At 37.6% G+C, this 17,047-nt stretch overlaps 1 protein-coding gene across 4 annotated transcripts in view; it reads left to right on the top strand.

The window, feature by feature from the left end:
- The window catches only part of rasgrf2b (Ras protein-specific guanine nucleotide-releasing factor 2b), a 101,157-nt gene that overhangs the window by 950 nt on the left and 83,160 nt on the right, over window positions 1-17,047 (top strand). For 3 of the 4 annotated variants that reach the window (XM_089130103.1, XM_039661899.2, XM_039661897.2), the window contains exon 1: window positions 3,767-4,416. The exons of the other annotated variant lie outside the window; for it this stretch is intronic. In XM_089130103.1, the coding sequence (XP_088986229.1) occupies window positions 4,141-4,416 (276 nt within the window). In that variant the 5' untranslated portion in view covers window positions 3,767-4,140. Of the gene's footprint in view, window positions 1-3,766; window positions 4,417-17,047 lie in introns of those variants that run through there. 4 annotated transcript variants of the gene reach the window in all.

Here is a 17,047-nt window from a genome sequence, read left to right as displayed (position 1 = left end):
AGTTTTTTTGTGTTGATTTCTATTTCCTGTCGCTGTCCAGGTTCTTTTATCTTATATGATACTGCAAACAGCCAAATAACCTTTTTTTTTTTTTTTTGAGGGATTAATTTATGTCCCAGAACAGTCCGTTACATTATGATTAAAACAGACTGATCTCATGAAGTAGCGCGTGTATGACACGCCAATTCGTATTTCCATTTTTGGCGTGCTATCAAGACGCATAATCGCTTTTCAGCGTGTTTATGAACGCCGTTGACTTAACGTTATTACTGTATATATAAATATATGACTTACCTCAACCCTGTCCCTAAACCTACCCGTCACTGGGGTTAATGGCATTTATGACTGTTCCCTTACCATCCTAGGAAAAAAAAAGATCTCTCCCCAGATGTAGATCTACATTTTGCTTCGTTTCGCGCGGACATTTGACGGCGTGTACAGACACGCGGAATCACTCGGACGTTAATGGCGTAGACATACACGCGAATAGCTCAAAATGCGTAGAGATAACACGCCACTTGACTCGAAAGTGGCGTGTATGTTTACGCAAAAGTCATGATGTCATGTTGGATTAAAAGCAGTATTAATAATTTCAAGTGGCGTGTATGTTTACGCAAAAGTCATGATGTCATGTTGGATTAAAAGCAGTATTAATAATTTCAAGTGGCGTGTATGTTTACGCAAAAGTCATGATGTCATGTTGGATTAAAAGCAGTATTAATAATGTCAAAAATGTGATGTGCAGTCAAAGGTCCAGGTTTGTGTGTCTGTGTGCTGTTTAAACGAGTGTTCTCACCAATACGCTTGTTGTGATTCGCAGAGTTTTGACGAGTTTTATAGACTTGATATTGTTACTTATTAAAAAGTGGTGACGAAGCCCCCCACCCTAACCTCTAAAACATCTTCAAACCCTGCATGGCGCTACTCTGAATAAATTATATAGCAAATCACAGCAATTGAACAAGCCAATCACTTTCTGAAGGACAAAATCAAGCTCCGCCCTACATTTTTTTTCTTCTTGTACAGGAAGTCATATCACTCGAATATATGTCACAGCAGGGAAGACTATCACAACTTCCGTTTCATATTGACTTGCGATCACATCTACACCGTTTCTACACCAGACGCGAGGAACGCAACGCGACAAAAGCAAATGGAACCCATTAATGAATCCCAGTAATGCAGTCTACACTGGATGTGTCCTGCTGCAGCGCGACATCACAAATTCACCAAACTATTGTTCAGCACCATTGTTACCATTGTTCAGCAAATTCTGCCGGGCAAAATCCAGTCATTCAATAGGAATCCTCACGATTGAGAATATCACACGAGGGTTAAACATTTCCCCACATAGATTTCGTATCATGTTCAAGATGGTCATGTAAATTCTTCAGGTTGTCCCACAGAAAGGTTTGTAAATTCTGTGTGAGCTGTGCTTTGTATTGCTTCACTTGTTATTATCAGTGGATCTTTTTTGCTAATGTGACCTCCACCTTTCACTTGTTTGCATGGCAATTTTCATGTATTAGAGCGATAAACGGCTTGTTTTAATGTGCAATTTTTAATGCTGCTTAGTTATTACCGTATTGTTCCGAATATAAGACGATTTTTTCTTAGAAATACATCTGAAAAAAAAAACAACAACAACAACAACGGGGTTGTCTTATATTTAGAGTCTAGACTTTAACATACCAATAGTCAAGTCACCTTTATTTATATTAGCACTTTTTACAATACAGATTGTATCAAAGCAGCTTCACAGTGATATGAAAATAATACAACAAAATTTGTTTCTGGGACGTTGAAAATTTCGTCAACATCCACCTTAAGTGAGGCAGATCAATAATATTGTTGAATATTAATGTCTCCAACTAAGCAAGCCAAAAGCCAAGGCAAGTGGCAAGGAAACAAAACTCCATGAGGTGACAGAGTGGAGAAAAAACCTTAGAAACCAGACTCAGTCGGAGGGCTAGTTCTCTTCTGGCCAACGAAGGAACAGTTTATGATTCGGAGAGCATTACAAGTCAGATTGGATCGGGACATTTCGAGTATTTATCCATTTCAATCTGGTTGGAAGTCAAAGTAATCACACCGGTATGGAGACGAGTTGTTGAGAATCAGTGCCGATGGCTGTTGTCAATGAGGCCTTCACAGGGCTGATGAGGCTGGCACTTCAGGATGCAATGGGATGGGTCCTGGCTAGGGTTGGGTATCGTTTGAATTTGAACGATTCTGATTCCGATTCCTTGTTTCGATTCCGGTTCCTAACGATTCTCGATTCTGATTCTTTTAAGAGGCAGGGTCAAAAAAGTTTAGCTAACCTTGCTAACCAAAGGCCTTTCTGAAGGAAATACTCCTTCTGTAAAAATACTCCTTTTGTCACAAATTTTGCATTTTGCCGAGATTTCGTTATTTTTAGAAAAGTGAAGCCACACTTTGGATCGCCAACGTAAGGTACTCATGTTCGACTCGCGTGGTTATGCCAACAATTCCGGTAGACGCTTCTTCGTTGGTGTTGTTCAGCGGTTTCTTCTTCCGCTCGGCGGACTGTGAATATCGAAACTAGGAATCGAAATTTTAACTTTTGAACGATTCCGGGAAAAACGAAAAGTTAGTCTCGGTTCCAATCGATACTCGATTCTCAATGCCCAACCCTAGTCCTGGCGCAGGTCCACCATAGAGAAGAAATTAGTTGAAACTTCAGGACCGTTGTCGTTGTGACCAGCTGCTGGTCCTTCATCAGATCTGGATACAGCTTGGATCCAGTGGACTGTGGTAAAACTCGGGATAAACAGAGAGACTAATATTAGTGACGCCATCCTTCTTATGATGTACCACCAAGTAGATAAGGATTTACAGGATGTGTTCCCGGTTCTAGCTGATCTAAACTATGCAGCCTAACATTGAATTGAAGTCTAATGAGATGTGTTTTCAGTCTAGCTTTCAACTGACAGAGTGTGTCTGCTTCCCGGTCCCGGACGATGTTAGGAAGACTGTTCCAGATTTTTGGTGCTAAATAGGAAAAGGATCTACCGCCAGCAGATGATTTTGATATTCTAGGTATTATCCGCATTACAATAATCTAGTCTTGAGGTCATGAACTAACTGTTCTGCATTTGTCCACCCCGATCGGATAATACATCCGCATCAATAGGAACAAACAAGTGTGTCAAGAAATACAGTGTGTCAGAGTGTAATTTTAGAAGAGCGTGAGCACAAAAAATGCAAACAGTCAAAGAAAAGCTTACTGTCTAAAAGCCACGTAATTATCATGTTTTAAAGTCATGTACGGGGGAAGGGACCACACTTCCCCCATATGTGACTTTAAAATGTAAGATTTCAAAACTAAAATAACATCACACTTCTACTGTTAATGGAATTCTGTTATGGTTTATAATAATTTTATAGTAAAAGCATTTTCTTTCTCAAAAAGCCTTTTTCCAAAAAGTACATCTTGAAGAGGGTTCAGTCTAATATTCAGAACAATACAGTATTGTTTGTACCTCAATAATTAATTTGTAAAACAAGAACAACAAAAAATGTGAAGGAGACTGAAAAAAATGACATATTGCCAAGGACTAAATGTGAATTGTAGCTTTTCTTTTACTGCAACTTGACCTACCATTAAAGCACCTAATTGGCCCTGTCAGGTGCCTGCGCCGCCCCATCATTAAAATCTCTGCATCGCCCCGCCCCCTCATTAATTTCTGCGAGTCCTTCCGCTCGAGCTTTCGATCCGCCCACTCATTAAAACCGGTGCTCAGCCTCAAGGGAAAGTGAATCTCAGTGAGAGAGATAGAGATAGAGAGGAGCTCTGTCTCTTTAATAGGATGCCAAAGCCGATTACATCTGAGCTCAACAGTGATTCTCTCTCACCGTCTGTCCACTACTACTGCATATTTTGCTTTGCTACATGAGCTGAACTTGTTGACTGACAGTGTGGTTCGTCGGGGTTCAAACTTTTCTTCAGACCAATATGGATTGGGCTCCGAACTCTTTTGGGTGAGTGGCGGATGAGTAGAGCGCGCTTCAACTCGGCAACTTTCCCGTGCGCATTTCTCCGAACATCCTTGGTGGAAAGTTAAAATCGCATGGGATATGGTGACAAACAAGTGAACACACATTAAACCAAGACGGAAAATGCAGAAGAGTGTTCGGTACAATGAGGGACACGCTCTGTATCTCTCCGTTGTCGCGCGTAAAGAGGGCACCAAGCGAGGCTATCTCAGCAAGAAGACCACAGAAAACAGCAAATGGCACGAGAAGTTTTTTGCACTTTATCAGAATGTTTTGTTTTACTTCGACACCGACCAGAGCGCTCGACCATCAGGGATTTATCTTCTGGAAGGATGCACATGTGAACGAGTCCCTGCGCCTAAGGTGTCCACTTGTGGCAAAGACACACTTGACAAGCTGGTGAGTTTCGTCAACAAATCAGTATGAGGGTTTCGGGAGACTTACCACTCTTAAGGGTTGAACTTACCCAAAGAAAGGCAAAACAAACGGATGGTTGTCTTACATAAAAGTATATTCGTTACAAAAGTTGAATTACGAATTAGTCGGAGTGATCGAAGTCTCATTCCTGATGAGGTAACCATAGCAACATTACGCTGCTTTAGTTCAGTTAGGATATCTAGCACTATAGGCTACAATACAATACATAACCACTTTCTTATATATCTAGATATCACCCAATCTCAAAAACTGTGTAGTGTAAAGGTTTAGATGTTGACGCTAAGCTAACAGAGCGTTCCAAATAGATGTTTGGTTGCGCGTGAGGAACCTCCACAATAGCGCCCTAAAATAACACTCTGAAATACCTTTTAAAAACAGCAACCCATAAAATTTAAAAATGTTCGCATTAAATATAATAAAAAAGTAAAGAATACTGCAAATGTAAGGGAATAAGTTACCCACCCTTTATGGTTTTTTTGTATTTTGTGTAAATATCCGATGGAATTATCTCTGACGCAATGTTCAACTTGAAGAAATAGCTATCCCATTATACTATTTCTGCTCATTATTGTAAATTATAATAACCAGAATGTCGACAATATGTAGCAAATATCTAAAATATAATTACAAATGTCTTTGTATTATGGAAAATGATTTATTTTCCATGTGTGAAAACCTGTTGCACTGGACACCAATCGTTTGAATAGGCTTCGAGCAGCGAAGAAAGGTGACCGTTATGTTTTGCATTAATGATTGAGACCATCACATCCTCTCGTGATGTCTTTAGTAACATGTGAGTGATTTCACGCGAGCATCTTATGACAAAGAAATGTGGATGAAACCAGAAATGTTCACCTTCTTTGCATATAATGCAGTGGTCTGCTGGCGTCATTAAAAAATGTAAGGTGGCCTCTGATGTCATAAATTAGCTTTAGATGCTCCCTATTCAACAGGTGCTGGAACCTTTGCACAGAAATCTCTCACAGGTACACATTTGCAGTTGCATACAATCACTTACAAAATGAGAGGTAATTTCCCCCATTTTTCAGTCATCATTTATGTGAACAATAGTGTAGATCACACCTGCTGCCATAGTATTTATTGATCTTATCTAATTCAGACCTCACAATTTTCTGACTAAAAACACTGGTTTTACTCTAAGGTATTTCTCTTAAAAAACCTAGTGAGAGTTTTGTGTCTGTTATTCTAGTTTTTAAGTCATTGGCAGTCGAAACGTTGACCAAATTCACTTTTAGCAAACAAATACGGCTGTTGTTTAGCTGGCACAGGTCTCCCCATAGCGATTTAAATGTTGTGCACAAAAAAGATATTACAGTACATCAGAATTGTCGTTGATGTAGAATGTTTTGCAGCCAGATTGTGCAGCTCAGCTAAACCTTGAGCTCTTGGTAGAAAAAACATGCTTTGTGGCTATGACGCAAGTAAAGACTATATTGGCCTTTTTTTTGTTTAAAGGGATAAACCATTTGAGATGTCAAGGTAAGTTCATGTCTTTAGATTGTGTCCAGTCTTTTCAGAAGCAATTGATTTAATTATGAACTTGTAATTTAAACGTTTTATCGTGAATCCTTAGTAGCATCAAAAATAGACTGAATCAGATGTCTGTGTTTCAATTATCTAAACACTAACTTGCTAAACTGCTGAGGAGTTAATATAATGATTATTCATTTCATGTTGCAGATGCCAAAGATTCACGTACTCTTAAAGATAAAGGTTCTTTATTGGCATGTATGGTTCCATGAAGAACATTTAACATCCATAGAACCTGTTCATTGTACAAAATATTATTTATAGGGAAAACATGTTCTTTAGATGTTTTAAACATTCTTTTAACAACAACAACAACAAAAGGTTATTTTATGACCTGTTCACTGAAAGGTTTTTTGACCCCAAAATGGTTCTTCCATGGCATGGCTTCTGTGGACAAGAAAAACCTTTATTTTAAAGTTCACTTTTGCTGATAATTTACTCACCCCCATGTCATCCAAGATATCCATGTCATTCTTTCTTCAGTCGAAAAGAAATTAAGTTTTTTGATGAAAACATTCCAGGATTTTTCTCCATATAATGGACTTCAATGGGAACCAAACGGTTCAAAGTCCAAAAGATAGTTTCAGTGCAAACTGTTCAAAGGGCTTTAAACGATTCCAGACGATGAATAAGGGCCATATAAGCGAAGCGGTCGCTGATTTAAAAAAAATATATAATAACAAAGTTTAAGTTTTATAAGCTCAAATGGTCGCCTTGCTCTGTACTGCGATGCATCCTGACTCTCCTATTCGAACTTGTTCATCAAAATGAACGAATCTTTTCCCGGGTCAACTCGTTAATTTCGTTTGTTGAATGAACCAAATGGCACGAAAAAATTCGTTAATTTGTCAAACCATTTGCCATTCGTCGACCATTTAAAACTTAAACTTTTTTTGTTTGTTTGTTTTCAATGCATTCTCACCCCAAGGCGTCACCTTTGACCATGCTTCAATATTTGACGCTTTAGGCACCCTTTAGCGTCACTTACATGACGCGATCCTACGGCGTCATCTAACTGACGCTAAAGGAAAGCGTCAGTTAGAGGACGCGGTTAGGTTTAGGTCTGGGGTGGGGGTAGGGTACACGCGATCCTAGGGCGTCATCTAACTGACGCTAAAGGGCGCCTAAAGCGTCAGATATTGAAGCATGGTCAAATGCTTCCCAAGTCAGTTAGGTGACGCCTTGGGGGTGAGAATGGGCTGTAAATGAGCGATCCTTTCGCTTGATAAGACCCTTTATTCATCGTCTGAAATCATTTAAAGCCCTTTGAACAGTTTGCACTGAAACTGTCTTTTGGACCTTGAATCGTTTGGTTCCCATTGAAGTCCATTATATGGAGAAAAATCCTGGAATGTTTTCACCAAAAACCTTAATTTCTTTTCGACTGAAGAAAGAATGACATGGACATCTTGGATGACATGGGGGTGAGTAAATTATCAGCAATTTTTTTTTTTTTAAAAGTGAACTACTCCTTTAAGAGTGCAATCATAGTTTTGTGTCCTTTGCCTGTTAATGCTGCTGTGATCTTTGATTTATCAAAGTGATGATATCTCATGTTAGCAATGTCCTTAAGCTTCTCGAAAACCAGCGGTACTAAAAACATTTTAAACTTTTATATACTTTAGTCCCTTTTAGGCATATATAACCGAGAAAAGATTTGTGAAGTATCAGTCGTGTATCGCTTTGATATTACGCCTGTTCAAACAGATATGAGATGACTTTTAATCTACATATGTTATGTAGGCCTAGTTCTTTCACAATGTGAATGTATAGATGATAGAGTGCAGCTTTGTATCAACTCTTTCCTCTATGAGAACACAGTTAGAAATCCTCTCTCAATCACACACCCACAGACTCCCACACGGCTGAATATAAGTACAGTATGCACATTCTCTCCCACAGACAACTAAAACGACACAAAGGAATAAATGTGGGCTAGTCTATAAAGAGTACAGACAGGTAGAAGCCGTCGATAGGGATACTGAAACTCCTCTGGGGTGAAGAAAACCCCAGTGGAATAGAAATGTAATCCAACTAAAAACTTTTACAAATAAATGTTTTCAGCTCTGCTACGTATAACTGATGATCAAAATGCATTTCCCACTAGGTAATATTTTTGATGAGCAAAGAATAAAGATTTCATAGAAATGTGTTTGCTGAGATTTCCATCTGCTTCTGTGAAACATAAAGCCAACACTAATGTCTCCATTGTCAATGAAAACCTTCGTATACCTGGCTGATTTTATTTGTTTATGAAGTCCAAGACTCTTTTTATAATGCCAGATGTCTTGCAGAAAATAGTAAATAAGGCAAATAGACGCCTTTAAACTCTTAAAGGCTATGGAACAATCAGACAACAGCATGGTGTGATTTTTGGTCTTTTGTTTTTACGAGACCTTTTGTATGAACTGCCTTTATGAAGGATTACTTACATCAACACAAAAAATATATAAGACAATAAAACACTTCTGAGGCTCATGAAGTGCTTAGAAACAGACATAAATTATAAATACTGTATTACCGCTAATGCCGTGTGCTGGATCAATATCATAATCTTTTCATTTCTAAATAAATAATCACCTTAGAGCTACAACAAACATGCTGCATTTGTGAGTGTATTGTATGAGGGGAGCTGATTTTTTTTTTTTTGGTTGAAGCTGGATGTAGTTAATTCAGTGCATATGTTTTCAGATTGAAATGATTTGTGGGTATAGTAAAAATACGCTAAAGCCTGTTGTTCTCATGATGGTCACATTCACCTTAATTGCTGATAATACCAATTATTTAATGTTATTTCATACTACCACAAAGACTCATTGATGTTCCTCGGACTTTGTGTGTAGTTCATTCATAGCAATCATAATCTTTGAGCTGACAGTTTGATGAATGAGGGGCAAAGAGATGCATCTGCGCGTAAATTTCAGAAGACACTCAGGTTATAACTTTAAGGTACAGAAGGAAGGATGATGAAGGAATAATGCACGTTTCTTGTGAGCAAAATGAGGATTTTTGCTTTGTTGATGTGTCTAAAGGGACAAATGGAACCCAAGCAAAAGACAAAGTAATGTGATTAGTTGTCAAGATGTGCCCTATTAAAAGGGTTAGTTCACCCCCAAATGACTATTTGTTCATTTATTTACAGGTTCCTTTATTGGCGTCTGTGGTTTCAAACAGGACTTTAAACGTCCATAGAGACTTTCCATTGCACAAAAGGTTCTTTATAGTATTTTTTATCGTGCAGGGGCTGTCAATGTAGAAGACAAAATTGTGAGTGAATAATTGCTTACCTTTTGGTCTGTTCTGTACAGCTATTTTTGTTGTTACAGATATGTAAAGCAATTTTTTGTGGCATGAGAAGGTTTAGAATGGAGCACATCTGGGCCCATTCGTACAAAGTGCAGATAGTCTTTTAGTGTTAGTCATACTTTTTTTTTTTCTTCAAGTCCTAACTTTTTAAAGTCAGTAGTGACCTGAAAAGGTAGATACGTTTAATTTGAATCAGAAAAATTAAGACTGACTACCTCCTAACTAAATGCTAGGTGGTCAAACTAGCTCTCAAGTCTTACCATAGCTAAGATTAAACTGGCCCCTGGACTAATTTTATTTATACTTTGTCCTTTTTGACCGCCACAGTCACCATTTTCATTCGGGATCGACACGTTTAAATGTTGTTTTATGTTACACAGAAATCAGTCAGTCATGCTGGTAACAGAATTTTCACTTTCATGTGAACTATCCATTTAATTGTTGTTTTTTTGTTTGTTTTTTAAGATCTGATATCATGCTTTTAGAAGAAAATGTTCTATAATAGATGCAGGGTTCTTATGTGAACACTTTCAATTCAAGTTGTAATTAATTAACTTTGTTTTAATTATTATTTTTTTTATTTTGATTAGATTTTAACGAATTAACAAAACAAACAAACAAACAAACAAAAAAACGGAATAACCTGTTAAACATTTTTTTGGCATAAAGAGAAACCAGGGGATTGAATCTTTACGAGTGCTTATGAAATGTAAGATTTTGGAACGTTTAACTGGGTCCCACTTAATCTTGTTTGCCTACAGCTTCCGATCAAATGCTTGATCACTTTAAATTGTTACAACTTGAAATTTCAAATAGTTGCTTCAATTCAGACCAGATTGTGTATTACTCATCTTACATAGTTTCATTATGTTACATACTGATGTTTTTGAAAACATTTCATCATTCACTTTCACTTAAAGATCTGTTAGGTTCAGTTTGCAAACTATTCATAAATGTTATCTGATTATTTATTAAACATGATAATTAAAAAAAGTTCCCCTATTCTGGCTATGAAATATTGTCTCCGCCACTCACATTTGCATGTTATAAAGTCAGAATTGCATGATATAAAGTTTATCTCTCACAATTGCGAGAAAAAAAGTCAGAATTCGCGAGTTTAGATCTCACAATTAAAAATGTCAGAATTGCTTCATTTCTTGCGATTGCAGGTTTTTATCAGTCTAGTTTCTTGCAATATCTCGTAATTGTGAGAAAAAAAACGTCAGAATTGCAAGATGTGAGAAAAAAAAGTCAGAATTGTGAGATAAAAAGATGTAATTATCTTTCATATTGTTTTATTTTGTGGTGGAAATCTATGTTATTGATATTATTGAGTTGCTAGTCTTATTACAGATGATGAGAAAGATTGAAGCCACAAAGCTTGTGTCTCTAACAGCAGTGAGATCTCATTAATTATTGATCATTTTACCGTGAGTATGTCCAATCTCTGTTATGAATGTTGTTGATGGAGTTAGACACATTATGTGTTAGAAGTGTTTGTAAAAGGCTCATTCCAAATATACTCGGAGCTCTACTCCCCAGTAAGTTTACTTTGCATGTAATCCTTATCCTACCATGTCTGCGGCTCCGCTTTTCTGAAAGTAGACTTTTATGTTGTGCTTTGAAATGGCATAATCCGACTGATAGTCTACAACATGTAGAAAATTCTTTCCAGTAGACAAAAAAAAAAATCCACACAAGATGTGTTTGCTCATGTAAAATAAACAGGTAAAGAGTTATAGAAATATGAAAGAAGGGGATAGGTGCCAGTAAAACAGACACCAGTCTAAATCTCTGTTGTTTAATTTCCATATTTACCGAATATTGTACATATACCAATAAGAAACATACAAATATGTGAACAGAATTGTTGCATATAGTGTTTCTTTTGTTTTGTTTTTTGTAGAAGGACTTTCTGTTTTTTCTTCTGGGAGGATTATGATGTGAAGATTGTGGTGGAAGATTCATTATTGCCTTTTATGCCACAAAACTCTTCATCATTCGTCTTTCAAACTGCCATGAACTTTGGTATGAAATGGTTAGTTCACCCCAAAATAAAAATAATGTAATTAATTACGCACCCTCATGTTGTTCCAACCACGTAAGACTTTCATTCATCTTCGGAACGCAAATTAAAACATTTTGGATTAAATCTGAGAGTGACTCAGTCCGAGTGACTACAGTGGCTCAATCTTAAGTTTATCAAGCGACGGGAATACTTTTTGTGCGCAAACAAACAAACAAAAACAACGTCTTTATTGAACTATTAATTTCCTTCTCTGTATGCCTCGAGTTAGTTCATGTTGTGTAACAGTACAACACTTCTTTGTTGTACGTCACATGTAGACTCACTATTGGCTGACGCTGGTCACGTGTGTGATGCATGTGACGTACAACACAGAAGTGCTGCGCTTTTAGACTACATGAACTAACTTTTTTTGTTTTTGCGCACAAAAAGTATTCTCGTTGCTTGATAAACGTAAGGTTGAGCCACTGTAGTCACTTGGACTATTTTAACAATGTCTTTAATAACTTTTCTGGGCCACCAGTTTCAATCGCCCAGAAGCCTATATGGAGGAGTGATCCAGCTCTCAGATTTAATCAAAAATATCTTAATTTGTGTTACAAAGACGAACGAAAGTCTTACGGGGTTGGAACAACATGAGGGTGAGTGATTACTGACAGAATTTTCATTTTGGGGTGAACTAACCCTTTAAGTACAGAACTAACAATGGATTGAGATTTATTGTTATGCTTGAGTATATACCGTATGTGACATCTTGAGATTATTATTATTATTTTGTAAATATTTTGGATGAAATATTGAAATGAACCGGTGAAATGAAATTACTTTATTGCTGCGAGTTGTTTCACAAGTTCATACTTACAGAATTAAAGGGGAGTAAAGTTTAATGCATATTTCGCGTGATGTCCCGAACCCAGAGTACACCCCCCGCCCCACTGTATGTAAATATTTAGGACTAGAAGAGTGGAGAAGGGGTAGTGGAGGGATGGTGCCAAACTCTTAATGAATTGAGGTGAGACTGCTGAATCGATATACACCTCTTATCATTGATTGCTGAGTTCTCTTCACCCGTGTTAGTTATCTGAACATGCTTTTCCCGAACTTTACAGTTGTAAAACATAATTAATTTTTTTTTTTACTAAATATAAAAGACCAAATTTTTCATTCAGTGAGCATCTCTGATTCATGATCCATGTCTTGTTAAATGAACTATTTTATTGCAATATTTTTCCATTTATAAATAAGTTATATATCTGGTTTTGGTTTTAGTTCAATCTGAAGCGGTTACATGCAAGCTCAAGGTTGTGCGTCATCACTGCAGTTCAAGTATGTGTTGCTCTCTTATAGTGAACGTTAGTTTGATACAATAAGGTTAATTTAATTTGGCAGAATTGGCAGTAATGTTTTTAAGATAAATGTAGCACACACCCTAAATGCGTCAAATCAAGGTATTTTTTTTATCTTTTTCTTAATATAGACCTGATATTCTTTTGTTTTTCCAATTAGGGGAAATACATACGTAAGGAAATCCCACATAATTCCCAGCAGATCATTGGATGGATGTGTTGTGGAAAAAAAAGTTTGGCCTTAGTCTGGTTAGTCAAGTTAGTCTGGCCTTATCTACTGCACTGCAATTCACACTATGACCTGTTTTATTGTTTTAATGGTTCTGTTCAGGCCCAGATAGTGCACAATAAAACATTTTTATAGCAGGAGCTGATATAATAAACACAACTGAGATAATGGGTCACCGATCATACTTTCTAAAATGGAAAATGTTGGAGTGGAAAAACAAGCAGGTGTTTCTGATATAGCTGATGTTGTGCTCTACACTTACCTAAAGGATTATTAGGAACACCTGTTCATTTTATCATTAATGCAATTATCTAATCAACCAATCATGTGGCAGTTGCTTCAGTGGATTTAGGGGTGTGGGCCTGGTCAAGACAATCTCCTGAACTCCAAACTGAATGTCAGAATGGGAAAGAAAGGTGATTTAAGCAATTTTGAGCATGGCGTGGTTGTTGGTGCCAGACGGGCCGGTCTGAGTATTTCACATCTGAGTATTTCCATAGCTGTCAACCCTCCCGTTTTTTCCGGGTTTCTCACGTATTTTATCTCTGTTCCCGCTGTCTTCCCGATTTAGTATTTTCCCGTAAAATATCCCGTATTTTTACGCACTGATTGTGTGAGACATACAATCTCGGACATATTCGGCTTGAAGTCGTTCGTACTCGGATGCAGCGCCGCGCACGCTGGCCGGAGACACACTAGCTGCGTGCGTCTCAGCTGCGTGGCGTGACCGTTTTTATTTTACTGTCTGGTTTTTATTTCGGCTCCCATGTTAACAGATTAGAGCTTGCACACTGCCTGCGTGACACTCGCAAACGCGTGCATGCTAGAAATAGAACCAGAGATGCCTATTTTTCACGCGACACGCAAGCGTGTTGGAAGCGTTTCCAGGCAAAAAAACAAAAAAACCCCCCGATGTTTAGTCAAAAATTTCCATTATTTTTGCCTATATATATATTTTCATGTCATTTTTTTTAACAATCGAGTCCTGGGGTGTCCACTACAGAGGTCATAGCATAACATAGGAATAAAATATATATTTTTTTTCCCATTTGTTTCTTATGCTCTTAATAATGTAAAAAAAAAATCCCTTATTTTGACGATGGATTCCGGGAAATCTCCCTTATTTTCAATGTTCAATGTTGACAGCTATGTATTTCATCTGCTCAGTTACCATTTCTAGGGTTTACAAAGAATGATGTGAAATAGGAAAAACATCCAGTATGCGGCAGTCCTGTGGGCGAAAATGCCTTTAAGTTGCTAGAGGTCAGAGGAGAATGGGCCGACTGATTCAAGCTGATAGAAGAGCAACTAGTGTTGCTTTCGTCAACGAAAATTATGACTAAATATCATCGTCAACGAACCTTTATCACGTGACGAAAACGAGACGAGACGAGACGCAAATGCTGGTCGTGTGACGATGACTATAACTAAATGTATAATGCAATATCGTTGACGAATAAAAACGAGACTAAATGTGGTTTACAAAAATAAAAACTATGATAAAATGTCTCTTCATTTTCGTTGACCAAAACGAGACGTTATTTAACGTTATTTCGTCTCGTTTAGCCTACTTGCATTATTAGTATGCAGCATTTCTGTTTCCTGTGTCACTTCAGGGGCTGCATCAGATCGCACTGTGCAAACGCAGGCGACTTCAGATCCTCAAGCCCCACTCGCGGCATTATTTAGAAGAAGCAGTTGCGTGAGTTACAGCTGTTTCACACACACTCCGTGTGTAGCGTGTATGCGGTGTGTGTTGCAGTATGCAGGAGCAGCGCGCGTTATTGCTTTCACATGTGCTGCGTTTGCAGTGCGCAACTGATCTACGGCTGTACCACAATCACAACATTTATTCTCTATTTTTTATTTCAAATCAGTATTTTAGCCTACATCCATTGTGTCACGTTGTTGAGGTACTGTGTAGATCTCTGCTCTGCTGTTATGCACGCAACGCTCCTAGAGCGCGCGGTATGAGCGCTAATCTATAACTGTTATAACTGTATGGGTGCGGGAAAAATACGCACTGCAAATTGAGTATGTGTGAAACAGGCGTTAGCATAAACGACAACAAAAAAAGTTAAGTCTGACACAGAGAAAGGGGTTCGTCTTTGGGAGAAAAAGAAGAAATGACATTTGGAAAAACTTTCATTTCATCATGTAGGCTACTAACATGTTTGGTTGGTTGGTAAAATAAATGTGTTGTAAATTCAATTCAGAGCGTCTTCCTGGAATCATTCTTGAGTCTATAAGGTAACAATAATATAAGAAGATAAGAAGATAAGATTGTTTGAAATGGGTTTGGCTAAAAGAAAAAAATTGGTTTCGTCTATAGGCTAGCCTACTACTAGGTAGGCTTCTTATATTGGGTTAAATAGAATTGCCTACTAAAAAGAGACTAAAATACAATTTTCATTTACTAAAACTAGACTATGTCTTTCGTCAACTAAAACTAGACTAAAATGTCATCGGTTTTCGTCGACTAAAACTAGACTAAAATGTCATCGGCTTTCGTCGACTAAAACTAGACTAAAATGTCATCAGTTTTCGTCGACTAAAACTAGACTAGACTAAAAAGAGTATGAACATGACTAAAACTAACAAAAACTAAAATGTCAGCTTGACACAAAGACTAGACTAAAACTAAAATTAAAACAGGCCGCCAAAAACAACACTAAGAGCAACTTTGACTGAAATAACCACTCATTACAACCGCGGTATGCAGTGAAGCATTTGTGAAGCCACAACATGCACAACCTTGAGGCGGATGGGCTACAACAGCAGAAGACCCCACCGGGTACCACTTATTTCCACAACTAATAGGAAAAAAGAGGCTACAATGAGCAAGAGCTCACCAAAATTGGACAGTTGAAGACTGGAAAAATGTTGCCTGTTCTGATGAGTTTCGATTTCTGTTGAGACATTCAGATGGTAGAGACAGAATTTGGCGTAAACAGAATGAGAACGTGGATCCATCATGTCTTGTTACCACTGTGCAGGCTGCTGGTGGTGGTGGTGTAATGGTGTGGGGGATGTTTTCTTGGCACACTTTAGGCCCCTAAATACCAATTGGGCATTGTTTAAATGCCACGGCCAACCTGAGCATTGTTTCTGACCATGTCCATCCCTTTATGGCCATCATGTACCCATCCTCTGATGGCTACTTCCAGTAGGATAAAGCACCATGTCACAAAGCTCGAATCATTTCAAATTGGTTTCTTGAACATCAAAATGAGTTCACTGTACTAAAATGGCCCCCACAGTCACCAGATCTCAACCCAATAGAGCATCTTTGGGATGTGGTGGAACGGGAGCTTCGTGCCCTGGATGTGCATCCCACAAATCTCCATTAACTGTAAGAGCCTATCCTATCAATATGGGCCAACATTTCTAAAGAATGCTTTCAGCACCTTGTTGAATCAATGCCACGTAGAATCAAGGCAGTTCTGAAGGCGAAAGGGGGTCAAACACAGTATTAGTATGGTGTTCCTAATCCTTTAGGTGAGTGCATAATTTGATAATTTGCAGCCTGTTTTGACCAGACTCTTGTTGACTTATCAAAACAATCAAAAGTATATGATTCTTCTTTCTGGCAAATGCCACATTTATTTAAAAAAAAAAAAAAAAACCAACAACACTGTGACATATTTCTGCTCCAAACCACAGTGAGCTGCAAAATTATGCTTTTCTAAGATTCAGATTCTATGGCAATGTACATCGCAGTCAAATGAGCTCAGTAAAAAAGAAAAAAATACAAGTGGTTTATTTTGTTTTAAAAACCTGATAAATGTGTAAGGTGGCAAGGTGGGCCTTTTATCCCACACGCAGGGTCTCAGCATGGGGAAAGGCACAAAGTATTTAAATACTTTAGCTAAAATAAAGTTAATACTTTTTCAAACAACCACTTTAGCAAAGTTTGTACTATTTTCTCTTTATTAAAAAGTAAAGATTCTGAAATCACTGAAGGAGTACTCATAAAAATGTTAAATAAATTTACAGTAGTAACAATAAATTATGTTTTATTATATGATATGATTCATAATAAATTCAATTAGTTGGTTTCATTGTAAATATGGTATAAAATGTGATATTTAACATCTGAATCTAATATATTCAAAATTTATTCATTCATTTTAG

The sequence above is a fragment of the Pimephales promelas genome, chromosome 4 (genome assembly GCF_988280905.1).
Source record: "Pimephales promelas chromosome 4, fPimPro1.hap1.1, whole genome shotgun sequence".
NCBI lineage: Eukaryota > Metazoa > Chordata > Actinopteri > Cypriniformes > Leuciscidae > Pimephales > Pimephales promelas.
Note: the sequence above shows the minus strand (reverse complement) of the source record. Positions and strands in the feature narration are given on the sequence as shown.